The sequence below is a fragment of the Nelusetta ayraudi genome, unplaced genomic scaffold (genome assembly GCF_046127955.1).
Source record: "Nelusetta ayraudi isolate G7.1 ecotype Tasmania unplaced genomic scaffold, CSIRO-AGI_Nayr_v1 ptg000127l, whole genome shotgun sequence".
Classification (NCBI taxonomy): Eukaryota; Metazoa; Chordata; class Actinopteri; order Tetraodontiformes; family Monacanthidae; genus Nelusetta; species Nelusetta ayraudi.
This window is the reverse complement of record NW_027466177.1, coordinates 750,620-763,864: the sequence shown is the minus strand read 5'-3', so window position 1 is coordinate 763,864 and position 13,245 is coordinate 750,620. Positions and strand designations below refer to the sequence as shown.

Genomic DNA, 13,245 nt, shown 5'->3' with positions numbered 1-13,245 from the left:
CGGCCCCCATTGATTTCAGTGTAGTTGCTCACCCAGCGCATATGGAAAAAAAAGTTTTTGACTTCCACATTAATGGGCCCATAGAGCAATGCGCAGTAGTGTCACTTCCCATCATGCCTCTGTGACTCACATGATCAATTTGGCCAATCAGAACGATTCTGGAGAATGTCACTTACATGTCTGTTTCAGAGTTTCAGGTCACAGTCGTCTCATCAGCCGTTTTAAAGGCGTTTATTTTTGTATTGCGGTCTATGGGGAAAATGCTTTTTGGGCCCATGGGATTTCTTTTGCTACAGTACCTCGAGTGGCCACTGGGAAAAATCGGCCATATTGCCAGTCCAGTATCCAGTTCAATACGTCCATGGCTGGCTCTTCCTCTCGCTCTCTTTAGCTTCTTGATTTTGCCTCCTCGACCGTCCCCGCTGTGCACGAGGACGCGGTGGCACAGCGGCGAGACACCGTTTTCAGAGCCCGGAGGCGGGGCCTCCCGTTATTACAGCGCCGAGGACTTCAAACGCTCCTTCAGTAGCTTTTGATGGAGGTTAATGCACAGTCATGCCCATCTCTCTCTCTCTCTGTCTGTCTCTGTCTGTCTCTCCTCCACCCCCCTCGGGGCTTCAGAGGCACTGGGCGTGTCTTTATAATCAAAGCCCTGCCTAACCCACATGATTACAGGAACGGCACAGTAGTGGCAAATGCCTCCCCTCCTCTTCTGCCCCCATTATGCTATGACTGGAATGGATGATTCAGGGTTTTTTTCTACTCTTTTTTTTTTTCTCTCTCTCGAAAAGAAGACAAAGGGTTTCCGAAAAGCAGTCAATTTCGGAAGTGATAATTAATGGAAGACGGAGTCGCAGCGTTGCACCGATCATCGAGCGAAAAGAAAATCTCGCTAAGTAACAGGTTCAAACGCAGCCGCTCGAAATGACGTTGACCCCTCGCCCCCTTCGTTTGCGCGTTTCCCCGACTCCGAGATGCACGGTTTCTTCTGCTCGGCCGTCCTGGAGGTTGACCGAGTTTGCCTTTTTGCATCTGTTGGGCGACGACGTGTTTGTCCCGTTCAGGTTGCACCAGCTGAGTTTGACTGGAGGAAAAGTCATCATCACCGCCACAGCGGCAGCAGCAGCAGTGATCCTTTGTTGTCTCTGCATTCCTTCTTGGCCAGACTGGTCGGCTCCAGCTCCGTTCTGGAGAGTCTGCTCCAGTGACACCCAAGACATAAGCAGTGACACACACACACACCTATGATCACCCTCCCACAAGTGCTTTCAAAGTCGATTGATTTTTTTTTTTTTCTCTCTCTCTTTCTTTCTCTCAAACTTCTGGCCTGACGTGAATGTTCTGTTCTTCGTGTTTTAGTTGTTTGAGCTGCAGTAAATTAAAATATCTTGCGTTACAGGGTATTAAAATTTAATCTGTGTCACGGCGGCAGCTCGACGGGCATCAGATATGAAAAGTGTTTGCCCGCTGTCTGTCTTTTATTCATACCATTTATAAGTCTCCTGGATGCAAACCAGCAATGACACACGCAGGTCTCTCGCATATACAATTATCGTGAGACGGGAACGAGAGGAGGAGGAGGAGTCCCTGCCGAAGATGTTTACCGCGCTCAGGTTTCAGGGGATATGCGAGCTCCGAAAATGACTTTTGCAAGACCGCGCGTGCTCGTAAAAATCAAAACTCGGCTTCGCACTTCCAGATCGACAAGACGTTTGTCCAAAAATCCTCTGACATTTTTTTTTTTATTAAACACATCTGTGGCTGCCGTCATCGGCCACTGAGCGCATCTTTGTTCCCGACTTCTGATTTGGCCGTCGGCGCTCCGACCTGTCTAGACGGTCCAGCCTGGTGAATAAATCCACGAGCAGTAACCTCACTGCTCCATCGGCCCTTTTGCGATTTGACGCGCGGCAGCGGATGCCGCACACGCCGACCTACACGCCTAAGCAGCCTAATGCCGCTTGACAGCTTGACTAATGCAAATTTGGAACATTCCTCGGAAAACATGCCAGTGGGCCCGTTGCACAATGGGCTCGGCCCTCGCCTCGCGCTTGCCCGCCGTTATTCAAACACACCCGACTGGTTTGCGAGGCGACCAGCGGCTCCGTCTTTGTCAGCTCTGCCGGTGAACCACAAGTTGTCACCCTTTCAACGCAGTTCACCTCGTTAGTTATTTTCCGCTGGTTAGTCCTTCATTTGGGGTGTTGGGGTTTGTCTTTTTTCTAATACTTTTTCTGGACAAAAATAAAATCCCGATTTTCAATTTTGGTTTTTGATTATTTTTCTTTTGTTAAAACTACAAAACACAATGGAATAAATTAGTTCAAATATTTTATCTTTACTTTAAAAGAAAAATAGCAAACAAATGTCGCTATTGGGAATGAAGTGCAACTGAAATATCCTGCAAATCCTCCTTGGGTTTCTTAAAGTGAAAACATTTACAGCTCTGTTGAGCAAACCAAGATGAATCCCTTGGGATTAATGAAGTGAGAACCTCACTTTCACCAAACTTCACTTGAAAAAATGGGAGCAGGTTCTTCATAAACAAAGACGAAGTTCCCTTATTTGGGAATAAAGTGAAAACTTCAGAGGAAGATAAAGTAGAAACTTAAGATAAAATCGTAATGACCGTAATGATCGTAATCGATATTTCATTTCTTTGGCGTCGTACTGGATGCAGGTTGGCGTCGCTGCTTGCTTGACTTGGAAACTCACTCAAAACTAAAACGGACAAAGAGTAGGGATGGTAATCTCCGGGATTATGCTATCTCCCACATCGCCGCCTGACTCCTACCTGGCTGCCTGGCGGCGGCGGATGACTCGGCGCGGCGGAGATGGGCCCATGCGGCTTTTAGGCTAAAGTCCTGTGCCGAAACCGCGGCGATGTGTCACCCTGACCCAGTTACGACATAGAAAGGCTGGGCATACGCCCTGAGCTCAGCGCCCTCACACCGACCCACCCACCCACTTCACCACCGCTGCCTTGGTTAGAATTCCCTTACTGTTCTGCCTGTGCGTAACAGCACCATATATATATATATATATATATATATATATTTATTTATTTATTTATTTTATTAAAAAAAAAAAAAGAAGAAAAGCCTCTCTGCTGGCCGGCTGTCTGCGTCGCCGTCATTGAGACGTGTCTCGGGCTCGCGGTCAGTCTCTACCAACGGCGACCGGTCATTACCGCCACCTTCAAGGAGACGAGGCGGCGGCGGTGACCAATCAAGGTGGGGGAGGCGCTGGAACAAGCGCGGCCAATCAGGCCCGGTGTCGCCATAGTAACTTAGAAAAGCCCGGGACGGTCCAATAGGGAGCGAGAGTGCCACCGTTGCCATCGCCGAAAAAACGCAGTCCCCGTTTTTTTTGTTGTTGTTGTTGTTTTTTAATTCCACGCGCTGCACTTGTTGACGAAGGCAATTTCTTTTTCTTTCTTTTTTGAAACACCAAAATAACGCAATAACTCTCGGCCGCTTGTGCTCATTTATCTGTGCATGCACCTTACAGACCATACTTCACACAATGGTGGAAATGCTTTTCTTTCTTTTCCTTTTTTTTCCACCCTTCAGACTCTCCTCTGCCTCTCTCTCTCTCTCTCTCTGGCCAATCTGCAGCGCTTTGACTTATTCCATTGAAGCACAGACCCTACCATTAGACTAAAGTAGGTCACTGTGGATCAGGACAGAGCCACGCTCGAGTTTGCATGGTCACTAGCTGCAGCTTTTTTTCTTCTCTTCTTTTCTTTTCTTTTCTTTTTTTTTTGAAGTGAGCCTGCTTCTGTTTAGCTATGCTTTTGCTCCCCACAATGTGCTGCCGCCGCCGCCGCGTCCTCTCTCCCGTGTCCTGTCTAACAGCTGAGCAACGGGCTGTTTCTATGGTTATGGCGTGGTTGGCATTCAAGGATGTCGCAGTATAGCGGCCAACCTTATGTTGGGGAGAAAGCCTCGTGATTTTCTGCATCCACTTGATTATTTTATAATCAGTTTTCATTCAAAACTTTATTTCTGGCCAGAGTGAATCTCCATAAGGGGACAAATGAATGAAAACCGGATGCATGAATATGCATGGATTTCCTTGAAGCATTTCAAGCTTCATAACATGTTACACAATGCACTTGTTCAAGCTTTTGATCATAGACCCTTATTGAATAAAGTGGAGATTAAAAGGTGTGTGTGTGTGTGTGTGTGTGTGTGTGTGTGTGTGTGTGTGTGTGTGTGTGTGTGTGTGTGTGTGTGTGTTGCAACATCTGCAGACTGGAGGAATAAACCTTTTTTTCCCCTCCAAAGGCTTTCAAGTGTTTAGTCGGCGGGTTGGGGTGGGGCGGTGCAACGTAAACTCCTGGCCATAATGCAAACGGCATTTCATCTGGCATGCCTGCGAAGCCCTGGGACGGCGGAGTGTGGGGGGGGGGTGGATGTTAACAGAAACAGCCCTCAGCCAACCTGTCACTTAGGAGGAGCAGGAAGCGGTCGCAACATAAATTCTTGCTCAGTTCTCAAAAGAGCAAACAAAAAGCGGGGGGGTGGGGGAGTTTTGGCGGGGGGGCCCTCAGACTTTACATTTACTCTTAAGTGGCGTTTATGGGCCGAGCTGCTGCTGCCACTGATGTGGCTTCCGCACGCTGTCGTTCCGTCGCAAGCTGGCTGAGCTCGGTGCGGTGTAACCGGTGGATTTTTACATCGTCTCCCCTCCACCATCCCCCACCGCCCGCCCCCCACCCCCAACTTCTTCATACGTGTTTGAGCGCTGCGCAGCCCGGCGCCGTGGGCAAAGCGCCGCGTTCTCATTTCCAGCCTCTCCGGGGAGAGCGGCACCGTCGCAGGGAAATGATTGAATCTCCTTCGCCGCTCCATTTTTTCTTTTTTCTTTTTTTTTTGCACTTATTTCCCCTGCAGTGGATCAACCTTTGCTTGCAGTGTCGAATCGGAGTGTACGCGTGTCCACTGGTTATGTGGTGCCAGTGCTGTGTGGCATATGCCCGCACTGGTCGTCTGTACATATCACTTGGTTTCACATGCAGCCGCAAGTGCGTGATGTTATTTTATTGGTTCATTTGATGCGTTCGATTTGGGTTTTTTTTCCATCTCATTTTAACATTTGATCTGAAGTGTCCAGTTGTGTTAATTTTTATTTTTTTTAAAGTTCCTTCTCCATCCCATGTCCACAGGCGCTGATATGCATTGAGGATGAGTGGCGTCGGCGAGAACTCGGCTGACCCTGCCAGGGCAGAGTCACGAAAACGCAAAGAATGTTCGACAGAACTTTTAGGACCAAGGTAAGATTTTATTTTTATTTATTTTTTAATTTTTTTAAGCCCTCGTCTCTGAAACAAACACACAACAAATGCATCCACCCTGCACAACTGGGACAATGTTGGAATATTAACTGAGCCACTCGGGGTACACGTCACAGAAGTGGCTGTATGTTGCAGTTGTGCTCACTAACTCCGGGGCTCCGTGTCATCTGTACCATGAATCTGCATAATTTATTTGCAGACGAGCAAAGCGAAGATGACGCTGGCACGCACTTTACTTTCATTTGGTTGCTCCCCATCCAGCCCGAGTGTTTTCTGACTTCTGTGAATCGCTTTTGTGGGGTTTTTTTGGTTTTTTTTCCCTCCGCGAATTGTCTTCCTCTGTTGCCGTTACTTAAAGTTTTGTTTTTTTTCACGTCCCCGCAGTCCGAAGCGGAGCAACGAGAAGCGGAACCGCGAGCACGAGAACAAGTACATCGAGGAGCTCGCCGAGCTGATCTTCGCCAACTTCAACGACATTGACAACTTCAATGTCAAACCTGACAAATGTGCAATCCTGAAGGAAACTGTGAAGCAGATCAGGCAGATAAAGGAGCAAGGTACAGTTTCGTTTTTTTTTTTGCCTCAGAAGCAGTGCGCAATCACAAATGACATGAAACCCGATTTTTGCAAAACAGATTGAAACCACCTTCGGGATGTAGTTTCACATCTCATTTAGCCAGATGCGTCTCAGTATGAACAGCTCCAACCACATCCCATCGGTTTGGCCTGTCCGTGACGTCACTCCAGACCCAATGCGCCAGACCAGACCAGCTGTAACGTCATGGAGCAGACAGAAGAAGTAGAAAACACCAGTCTGAACAGAGCCACAACCTATTTGGACGCTCGCTATAAACGGTGTGGACAGTCAGCCCTAAAAATCTGATTTGAGAAGGAATCTGATTTGAATCAGATTCGCCTGCAGTCTGAACGCAGCCACGTAATGTTTTTTTGCTCTAAGTGCACCGTGTCAGCTGTCTTTATATTCTGTGTTTGACAGTATATTATATTAATCATAGTCCTGCTCACCTAACCCGAATAAATAGGTGCTAACGGATGTCAATCTGACTACATTATGAAAAAACAACTTCTATTTCTTCTATTTGGCAGATTTTCTTTGAGCGCTCTCAGGATGTTGTGGTTTCGAAGCGCACGAGTCTCGCAGGCGGCGGCCTGTTGACGGAAGCATTAAAAGCGGTTGCATAAATATTTGGGTTTTGGAATCTGCAGGCGCGCACGGTAATTGATGGCGCGCAGTTGAGATAATGTTCTCGCCGCCGCAGCTGCCGTCCTCCTCTCATTGTGTCACACGAAACCAGTCGCAGTCATAGTCGCAGTCGCAGTCGCAGTCGCAGTCGTAGCCGTGCGTGGCTTGTGTATCTGTCGCATTCCGCGCGCCGGGTTAACGCACGCCGGGCTCCCGCCTCCGGGGTTGTGCTGGCCAGCGTAGTGTCAATGTACTGTGTTGTGTGGTCTGTTGGTTTTTTTTCCCTAAGGAGAAAAAGTTTCCCAAAAATTCATATTTCGGGTCACAGATTGTGCAAAAGTCCCTCCGTCAAATGTTTTCAAGCAGACGTGTCTCTCAGCGGCCCGGCTTTCCCCCGCTTTTTGGCTTTGTGGGCTAAGTGTCCCGTCCATGGAGATCCACTGGCGAGCCAGCGTGACAACTTCACCTCCGTGCGGCACTGCGCTGGGATGAGACACTTTGACCTTGTCACAATATTATAGCGAATCCAAAGCTGTATGCATGTGCGTGCGTGTGTGTGTGTGTGTGTGTGTCAGCGTCGGCTCACCTGACAAAAAGCATGTGAGCGACGGGCGGACAGGGGAACGGCTCACTCGCCACTATACATGAATAAGACGGGCTGATGATGTCACCCTGTTTTATGACTCACAGATCTAAGCGTTATGCAATGCTGAGCATGAGACTCAGATATCTCTCTCTCTCTCTCTCTCACACACACACACACTGTCCCTTACTATTTTTATAAAAAAAGACACGCTGCACCAGACTGACGCACCTCGCCTGCCTCTGTAGGCCTGGTAGTGTTCGTACAGCATCAGACACACTAAAAGGGGGGCGGGGGAGGGGAGGAAAAAAACCGAAACAAGTCCTTGTTTTTTTCTGCAGACCTCAGCCTGGATGGGAGAGCAGTCGAAGGCTTCATTACCAAATGAAGCTCTTATACAGTAAATAATCAGCCGGTTCCTTTATACCTCTCGCCGCAGCTCTGTGTGTCTGGAGCATAACGGGGGAGCCAGCGAGGGGCTAGACCAGGCATAGGCAAACTACGGCCCGGGGGCCATATGTGGACAGTTAAGCTTTTTAACCCGGCCCGCCGAACTTGAAGAAATATTGATTGTAGGTCATGAAATAGCTCCGTTTCCTTTACAGCTTTTCGCAAAATAAAAGGTGTGAAGCGCACAAGCCGCAATTCTCGTAAAATCTCTTACTGCGAGACTTTACGAGAATTACGTGCGATATTGCCTGTTAAGGTTTGTTAGCTGTCTAGAATGGTCGTTATATTTTTCTTCTTGATTACTTTTAAAAAAAAAAATTTAAAAATATTCTGTCTCCTCCTCCTCCTCCTCGTCCATACATAACGAGCCACTTGAAGTGAACTGGTCACATGACCCCCGTACGTCACGTCCAGTGATGTGTAAATGCAAAAAAAAAAAAGTGTTGCCATGACACTTTTGCGATAGGCCTCCATATCAATACGTCCACCAAATGAGAGCGTCGAAACCTTTTCGCCATATTTGAGAGGTTTTCCAAAGTTTAGGTGTTTCCATTCCCAGTTTTTTTTTTATTGTGATATTTCAGTATTGCGCAGTCGTGGGGGTAATGGAAAGGCAGCTCGTGACTCTGAGTGATGGGGCCGGACCCTGGCGGGCAGCTGTGCCGGTGTACTGACCCCCGCCGGGCACGAAGACGTCCTGCTGGTGCTCATGTCATTAACGCTGAAGTAGATGAATGTGGGTCTGAGCAGCGTTAAAAAAAAATTAAATTAAATTAATACAATAAAAATTCTCTCATCCAAAACACCAACAAAAACAACCGCATGATTTTTTTTTTTTTTCCCCCTCCGCATCTTCTCCGCAACAGTCCACCGCCATATGGTCGTCCCTCTCTTTTGGCACGATGCGACAGTTAAATGTGTCCCCCTCGCTCCCTCCCTCTCTCTTGCTATCTCTCCCTCTCTCGCCCGCCCGCCCGCCCGCTCGTGTTCCGCTAGTCGTCGTCTTCCCAAAAGTAGGGCAGCCTTCGCTGTCGAACGTACGGCCTCTCGCCGTGGTTATTAACCCAGTCGTTCAGCCGCGTGGACAAACACACAGCGTCGCGGCGCAGGTAGAGGCGGCCGAGCCCAACACACACACACACACACACACACACACACACACACACACACACACACACCTCCCACCTCTCGAAGGTTTATGGCAGCGGATTTTACGAGTCGTAGGCGTGCGCGCAGCTGCCTGAAGGACTTTAAATTTGTTTTGCTGCGTAAAGCAATTACCACATAAACCTGTGTGTGCAGCAGGGCGGACTCGACTCCCCCCCCCCTCTTATCAGCAATATAAGTCAAGTCAACTGGCCGCGCAAATGATGAGAGGGAAGCGAGTCACACGATATGGACCCAATAAACTGAAGGATACGCAGACTCGCGCCCTGCAATGGAAGTTCAAATGCGGCTGTGACGCGATCCGGTGACTGGTGGGGGGGGGGGCACACACGTGAAAACAAATCCGCGGGGAACAAACGTCTCTGTCGCTTTGAAGAATGAACACTCACAAAAGATCAGTTCTAGCAGATTAATCTGGGTGGGGGAGAAAAAAAACCCCACTGTAAACTCTGAGTGCTCTTTTGATGATGACGCGTGTGCAGCGGCAAAGCGGCTACGTTAACCCCAAAAAAAAAAAGCTTTGTAGTCCGGAGTTTGTCTTTACCTCTTGACGTCAAACTCGGCACTCCCCCCCCCCCCCCCCCCCCTCTCCCCCCGAGAGTCTGTTTTGGCACAATGACCGGCAGCTGCCACCCGTCTGGACTCGCTCGACTGCAGCAGCAGCCTCTCGCTCTGCTCCGCTCCGCTCTGCTTTTGTGTTTGAACCATGGCAACTTATTGTAACAATGGGGTGGCAGTGTTTGTTTGCTTCATAGCTGGAATGGAACCTGTTAAAGAGTCCTCGTCAGAACGTGGCCCAGTTTTTTTTTTGTTTGTTTTTTAAAAGGTTGTGTGTTTTTGTTTTCTTTCCGTCCTTCCCACGCGCAGAAAAAGCGGCGGCGGCGAACGAGGAGGAGGTGCAGAAGGCCGACGTGTCGTCGACGGGCCAGAGCGTCATCGACAAGGATGCCCTGGGACCGATGATGCTGGAGGTGAGCGCCCGAACGAGAAGAACCTGTGGTAGCGGCTCCTCCCCGCCACCGGGGGTCCCCGGCCCGTAAATCACAGCGTTGCGCAGCAGCCCTTGTTGGGCCTCCGGAGCGCTGCCTTCCTCCTAATGGGAAAGAAAAAAAGCAGCGGCGGAATGAATCACTCCATTGAGCCCTTCCTCACTCTCTCTCTCTCTCTCTCACTCGGTTCCTCCTCGGCCGCCTGCCTCTCTCTCTCTCTCTCACTCTCTCACTCTCCGCCTGCTTTTCTCCCCGTCCGCCTCCAGATCTGTCCCGTCATGGGATATTTATAGCCACCCCGGTCCAGCGTCACCGAAATCGACATACTAACCCACGGCTAAATATAGTCCGGTACAGCCTGCAAGCTTCTCTGTCTCTCGGAACACCACCAACGCCCCCCCCCCCCCCCCCCAAAATCACAGTGCTAAGTAGGGGTGAGGGGGGCTCGCACTTGCCCTGTGACCCCTTCCTTCCTCCGAAGGCCTTTTTCTTCCCGTTTGCTCAGGAAGAAGGAGATGATGATGATAATCGTATAGCGAAACACTTGCAGAGTGTTCTGTCGATGTACTTCCTGCGAGGCTGCAGGAATCAGCCTTAAATTCTACACTGGGAACTTTTAAAATGTCGCTGTGGAGAGTTGCTGGTTGATTCCCCGCAGACAGAAACAGGGAAATATATCAGAAACCTAATGGAAAATGTTTTTTTTTTTTCTTCCTTTAATTTTGAAAGCACTTTGTTCAGCCAAGTTTCGCAACTCTTATCCAGGATATAATTTTGTGTTAATGTTTTTACAGCAACACTTAAGGGTTTTTTTTTTTTTTTTTTTTTTCTAAATCGTTATCCCCGCACAATTTTTTTTCTCTCGCTCTCTCTCTTACGGACGAAGCTAAATGGCGACGCGACGCCAGTGGCCAATTGCGCCGCGCCGTTGCCAAGTGGCGTCCGCAGCCAACTTGAGCCGCGAGGCAAAGTGAGAGACTCTCGGACTCCCTGGTGCCGAGCGGACCTGCCCTCATTCATCGCAAACCCCCACCCCAGTGGGCCCATGTCGAACCAACTGCAGAGAAGGAAAAAAAGTCTGATATCAAAAACCAGCTTAGCCGTAAAAGTCAGAATTCTAAATTGCGATTAGTAAGTTATTTAGTTTATTATGGATCCCGATTAGTGTCTGACTTAGCGGTGACAAACTACAAATATGCAATACGCTAAGCAAACCAGCAAGTAAAAACGCAGAAATAAAGGTGAATAAGATGAGTTGACGTAAATATTTGACCTGTTCGATGGCCAGCGGGCGCTGCCGTTGCCGCCGCCGCCGCCGCTGCCGCATTGTCATGTGACACAAACAGCTGCAGCTCGCGAGGAGAGAGAGAGGGGGGTGGGCCTGTTTTGCAAAGCGCCGACGTTTGCGTCGTAAATAACAATAACGCTGGGAGCAAAAGCAAGGGGGAGTCAACCTGACACCGCTAAACCCCGCCACGATTCACCGCCCTCTGTCTCCCCGCTGCTGGTCTGTGGTGGTGGGGGCGGGGCTTTCAGTTTCTTCTTCTTCCCCCTCTCACGGTCGTACATCAAACCAAACGGGGAGTGAAAGTGGAGCGGCGAGATATATGGAGCGCGCCACTCGCAGCGTGTTTATTCTGCGCGCGTCGCCTTTAATGAAGGTTAGCGGCCCGCGCCGCGCATATTTAATCGGGACAATTGATTTATTTGACCCCCCCACCCCCCTGCGCCCCTCCCGCTCCCTGAAAAGATTACGCAAGAGTGTCTGGAAGGAGAGCTGGGAGCTGGCGCAGCGCCGGGTTGCCCTACTTGCCCCCGGTACCGTGGCCGCTCCGCTCCGCCGCTCGGCCGACTCGTTCTGGAGTCGCCTCGCGCTGCTGCGATGCAACGCCACCACCTCAGGTCTATTTTTAGCCTGCGTTGCGTCCACGGTAGCGCAGGTAAGACGACGGCCGAGCCATCCGTGCAAGTCAAGCTACGACTGCAAAAAAAAAAAGTTGTGACTTGCAGTTTTTGCCATTTGTCCGCTTCTCGGATGTGACAACAGAATCACTTTTTGCTGGATTTTCATCTCCTCTCTGTCTTATGAGGATGATGCTGGGTTTTTTCTTTTCTTTTCTTTTTCAAGGCTTTGAGCGGCTTGATGGCCTAATTGACACGATCGAGTACAAAATAGCGAACCCCAGGCTGTGCTTTTTCAATTAAACACTCCTCCTCCCCCTCTTCCTCCTCCTCAACTTCTTCTTCCTCATCCTTCTCTTCATCCTTCTCCCTCTCTTCATCCTTCTCTTTCTCATCCTCCTCCTCCTCTTCATCCTCCTCATCCTCCTCCATCTCTTCATCCTCCACCTCCACCGCCTCCTCCTCTTCTTCCTCATCCTCCACCGCCTCCTCCTCTTCATCTTCCTCCTGCACCCATTGAAAAGGAGATCACGCATCTCTAAGGGGCGAATCCAAATAAAGAATTTCCAATCCCCCCCCCCCCCTCTTCCTTCCTCTGCAGGCCTTGGACGGCTTCTTCTTCGTGGTCAACATGGAGGGCAACATCGTGTTCGTGTCGGAGAACGTGACCCAGTACCTGCGCTACAACCAGGAGGAGCTGATGAACACCAGCGTCTACAGCGTGCTGCACGTCGGCGACCACGCCGAGTTCATCAAGAACCTGCTGCCCAAGTCCCTCGGTGAGCCCGCTGTGCCGCGCTGCCTCGCAACGCTCCCGTCGGCACCCGGGACCAGTCTGTCCAAGAGCGACATCATTTGAATGTCAGACAGTGGGGCTGAGCAATAAATTGATTTGAAATCGAAATTGGATTTATTCGTCAAGTTTATTTGAAATGAAAGATAAAAATATTTGAAATAATTTATTCCATTGTCTTTTGTAGTTTTGGCCAAAAAAAATTTAATCGAAATTGAAAATCGAGAAAAAAAAGTAGGGATTTTATTTTTGTCCGAAATCCGCCAGCCTTACTAAACAGACCTTCATGCTTTTATTTCTACTTTACTCAGCTGATGTCGTGTCTTAACTGTTGGCCAGTCGGCCATTTCGACAGTGACGCCGGTTTAATTAAGCCTCTCTGGTGTTTACTGTTGTGTTCTTCAACTCTTCCATACAGGCTGGCATTTAAACCCGTAAAGTTTTTTTTTTTCCTCCTCCTGTCTGCTGCTTATTCTCACCCCCGACTTTCCATCTCGCTCCCTTCCTCTTCCTCCCTCCATTTGCAGCTAATTAACGTCTTTTTTTTTTTTTGGACTCCCTCTCCTCGTGCCTCCCACTTCAGTGTTATTTTCACCCTCAAGAAGTTTTGCTTTCTGTCTTCTCACTTTTCCATGTGCCCGCATTGCTCATCTCATCTCATCAAAGCGGCCCTGTAGAGGGACATTTGCCTTTTTCCTCCCCCCGCCCCCTCCACCCTCCATCCCTCGCCATTCTCCCTCACACCTCTCCTCCATCCCTCCATCCCTCCCACACGTTCTCCCCTCTGCATCGCCGCCGAGCAGCAGGCGACCGCCGCGCGTGTCATCGCGCCCCGATCTCTCTCTCTTTCTTCTCCCC

The 13,245-nt window shown here is 49.5% G+C and overlaps 1 protein-coding gene across 13 annotated transcripts in view; it reads left to right on the top strand.

Annotated features, from left to right (window-relative positions):
• Positions 1-13,245, top strand: part of ncoa2 (nuclear receptor coactivator 2) — a 53,944-nt gene that overhangs the window by 16,229 nt on the left and 24,470 nt on the right. For all 13 annotated transcript variants that reach the window (XR_012929394.1, XM_076050491.1, XM_076050496.1 and 10 more), the window contains 4 exons: positions 5,171-5,278; positions 5,684-5,856; positions 9,571-9,674; positions 12,196-12,373. Coding sequence is in view for 12 of the 13 variants with exons in the window: in XM_076050491.1 (XP_075906606.1) it covers positions 5,190-5,278; positions 5,684-5,856; positions 9,571-9,674; positions 12,196-12,373 (544 nt within the window). In the remaining variant the exon portion in view is untranslated. The remainder of the gene's footprint in view (positions 1-5,170; positions 5,279-5,683; positions 5,857-9,570; positions 9,675-12,195; positions 12,374-13,245) is intronic.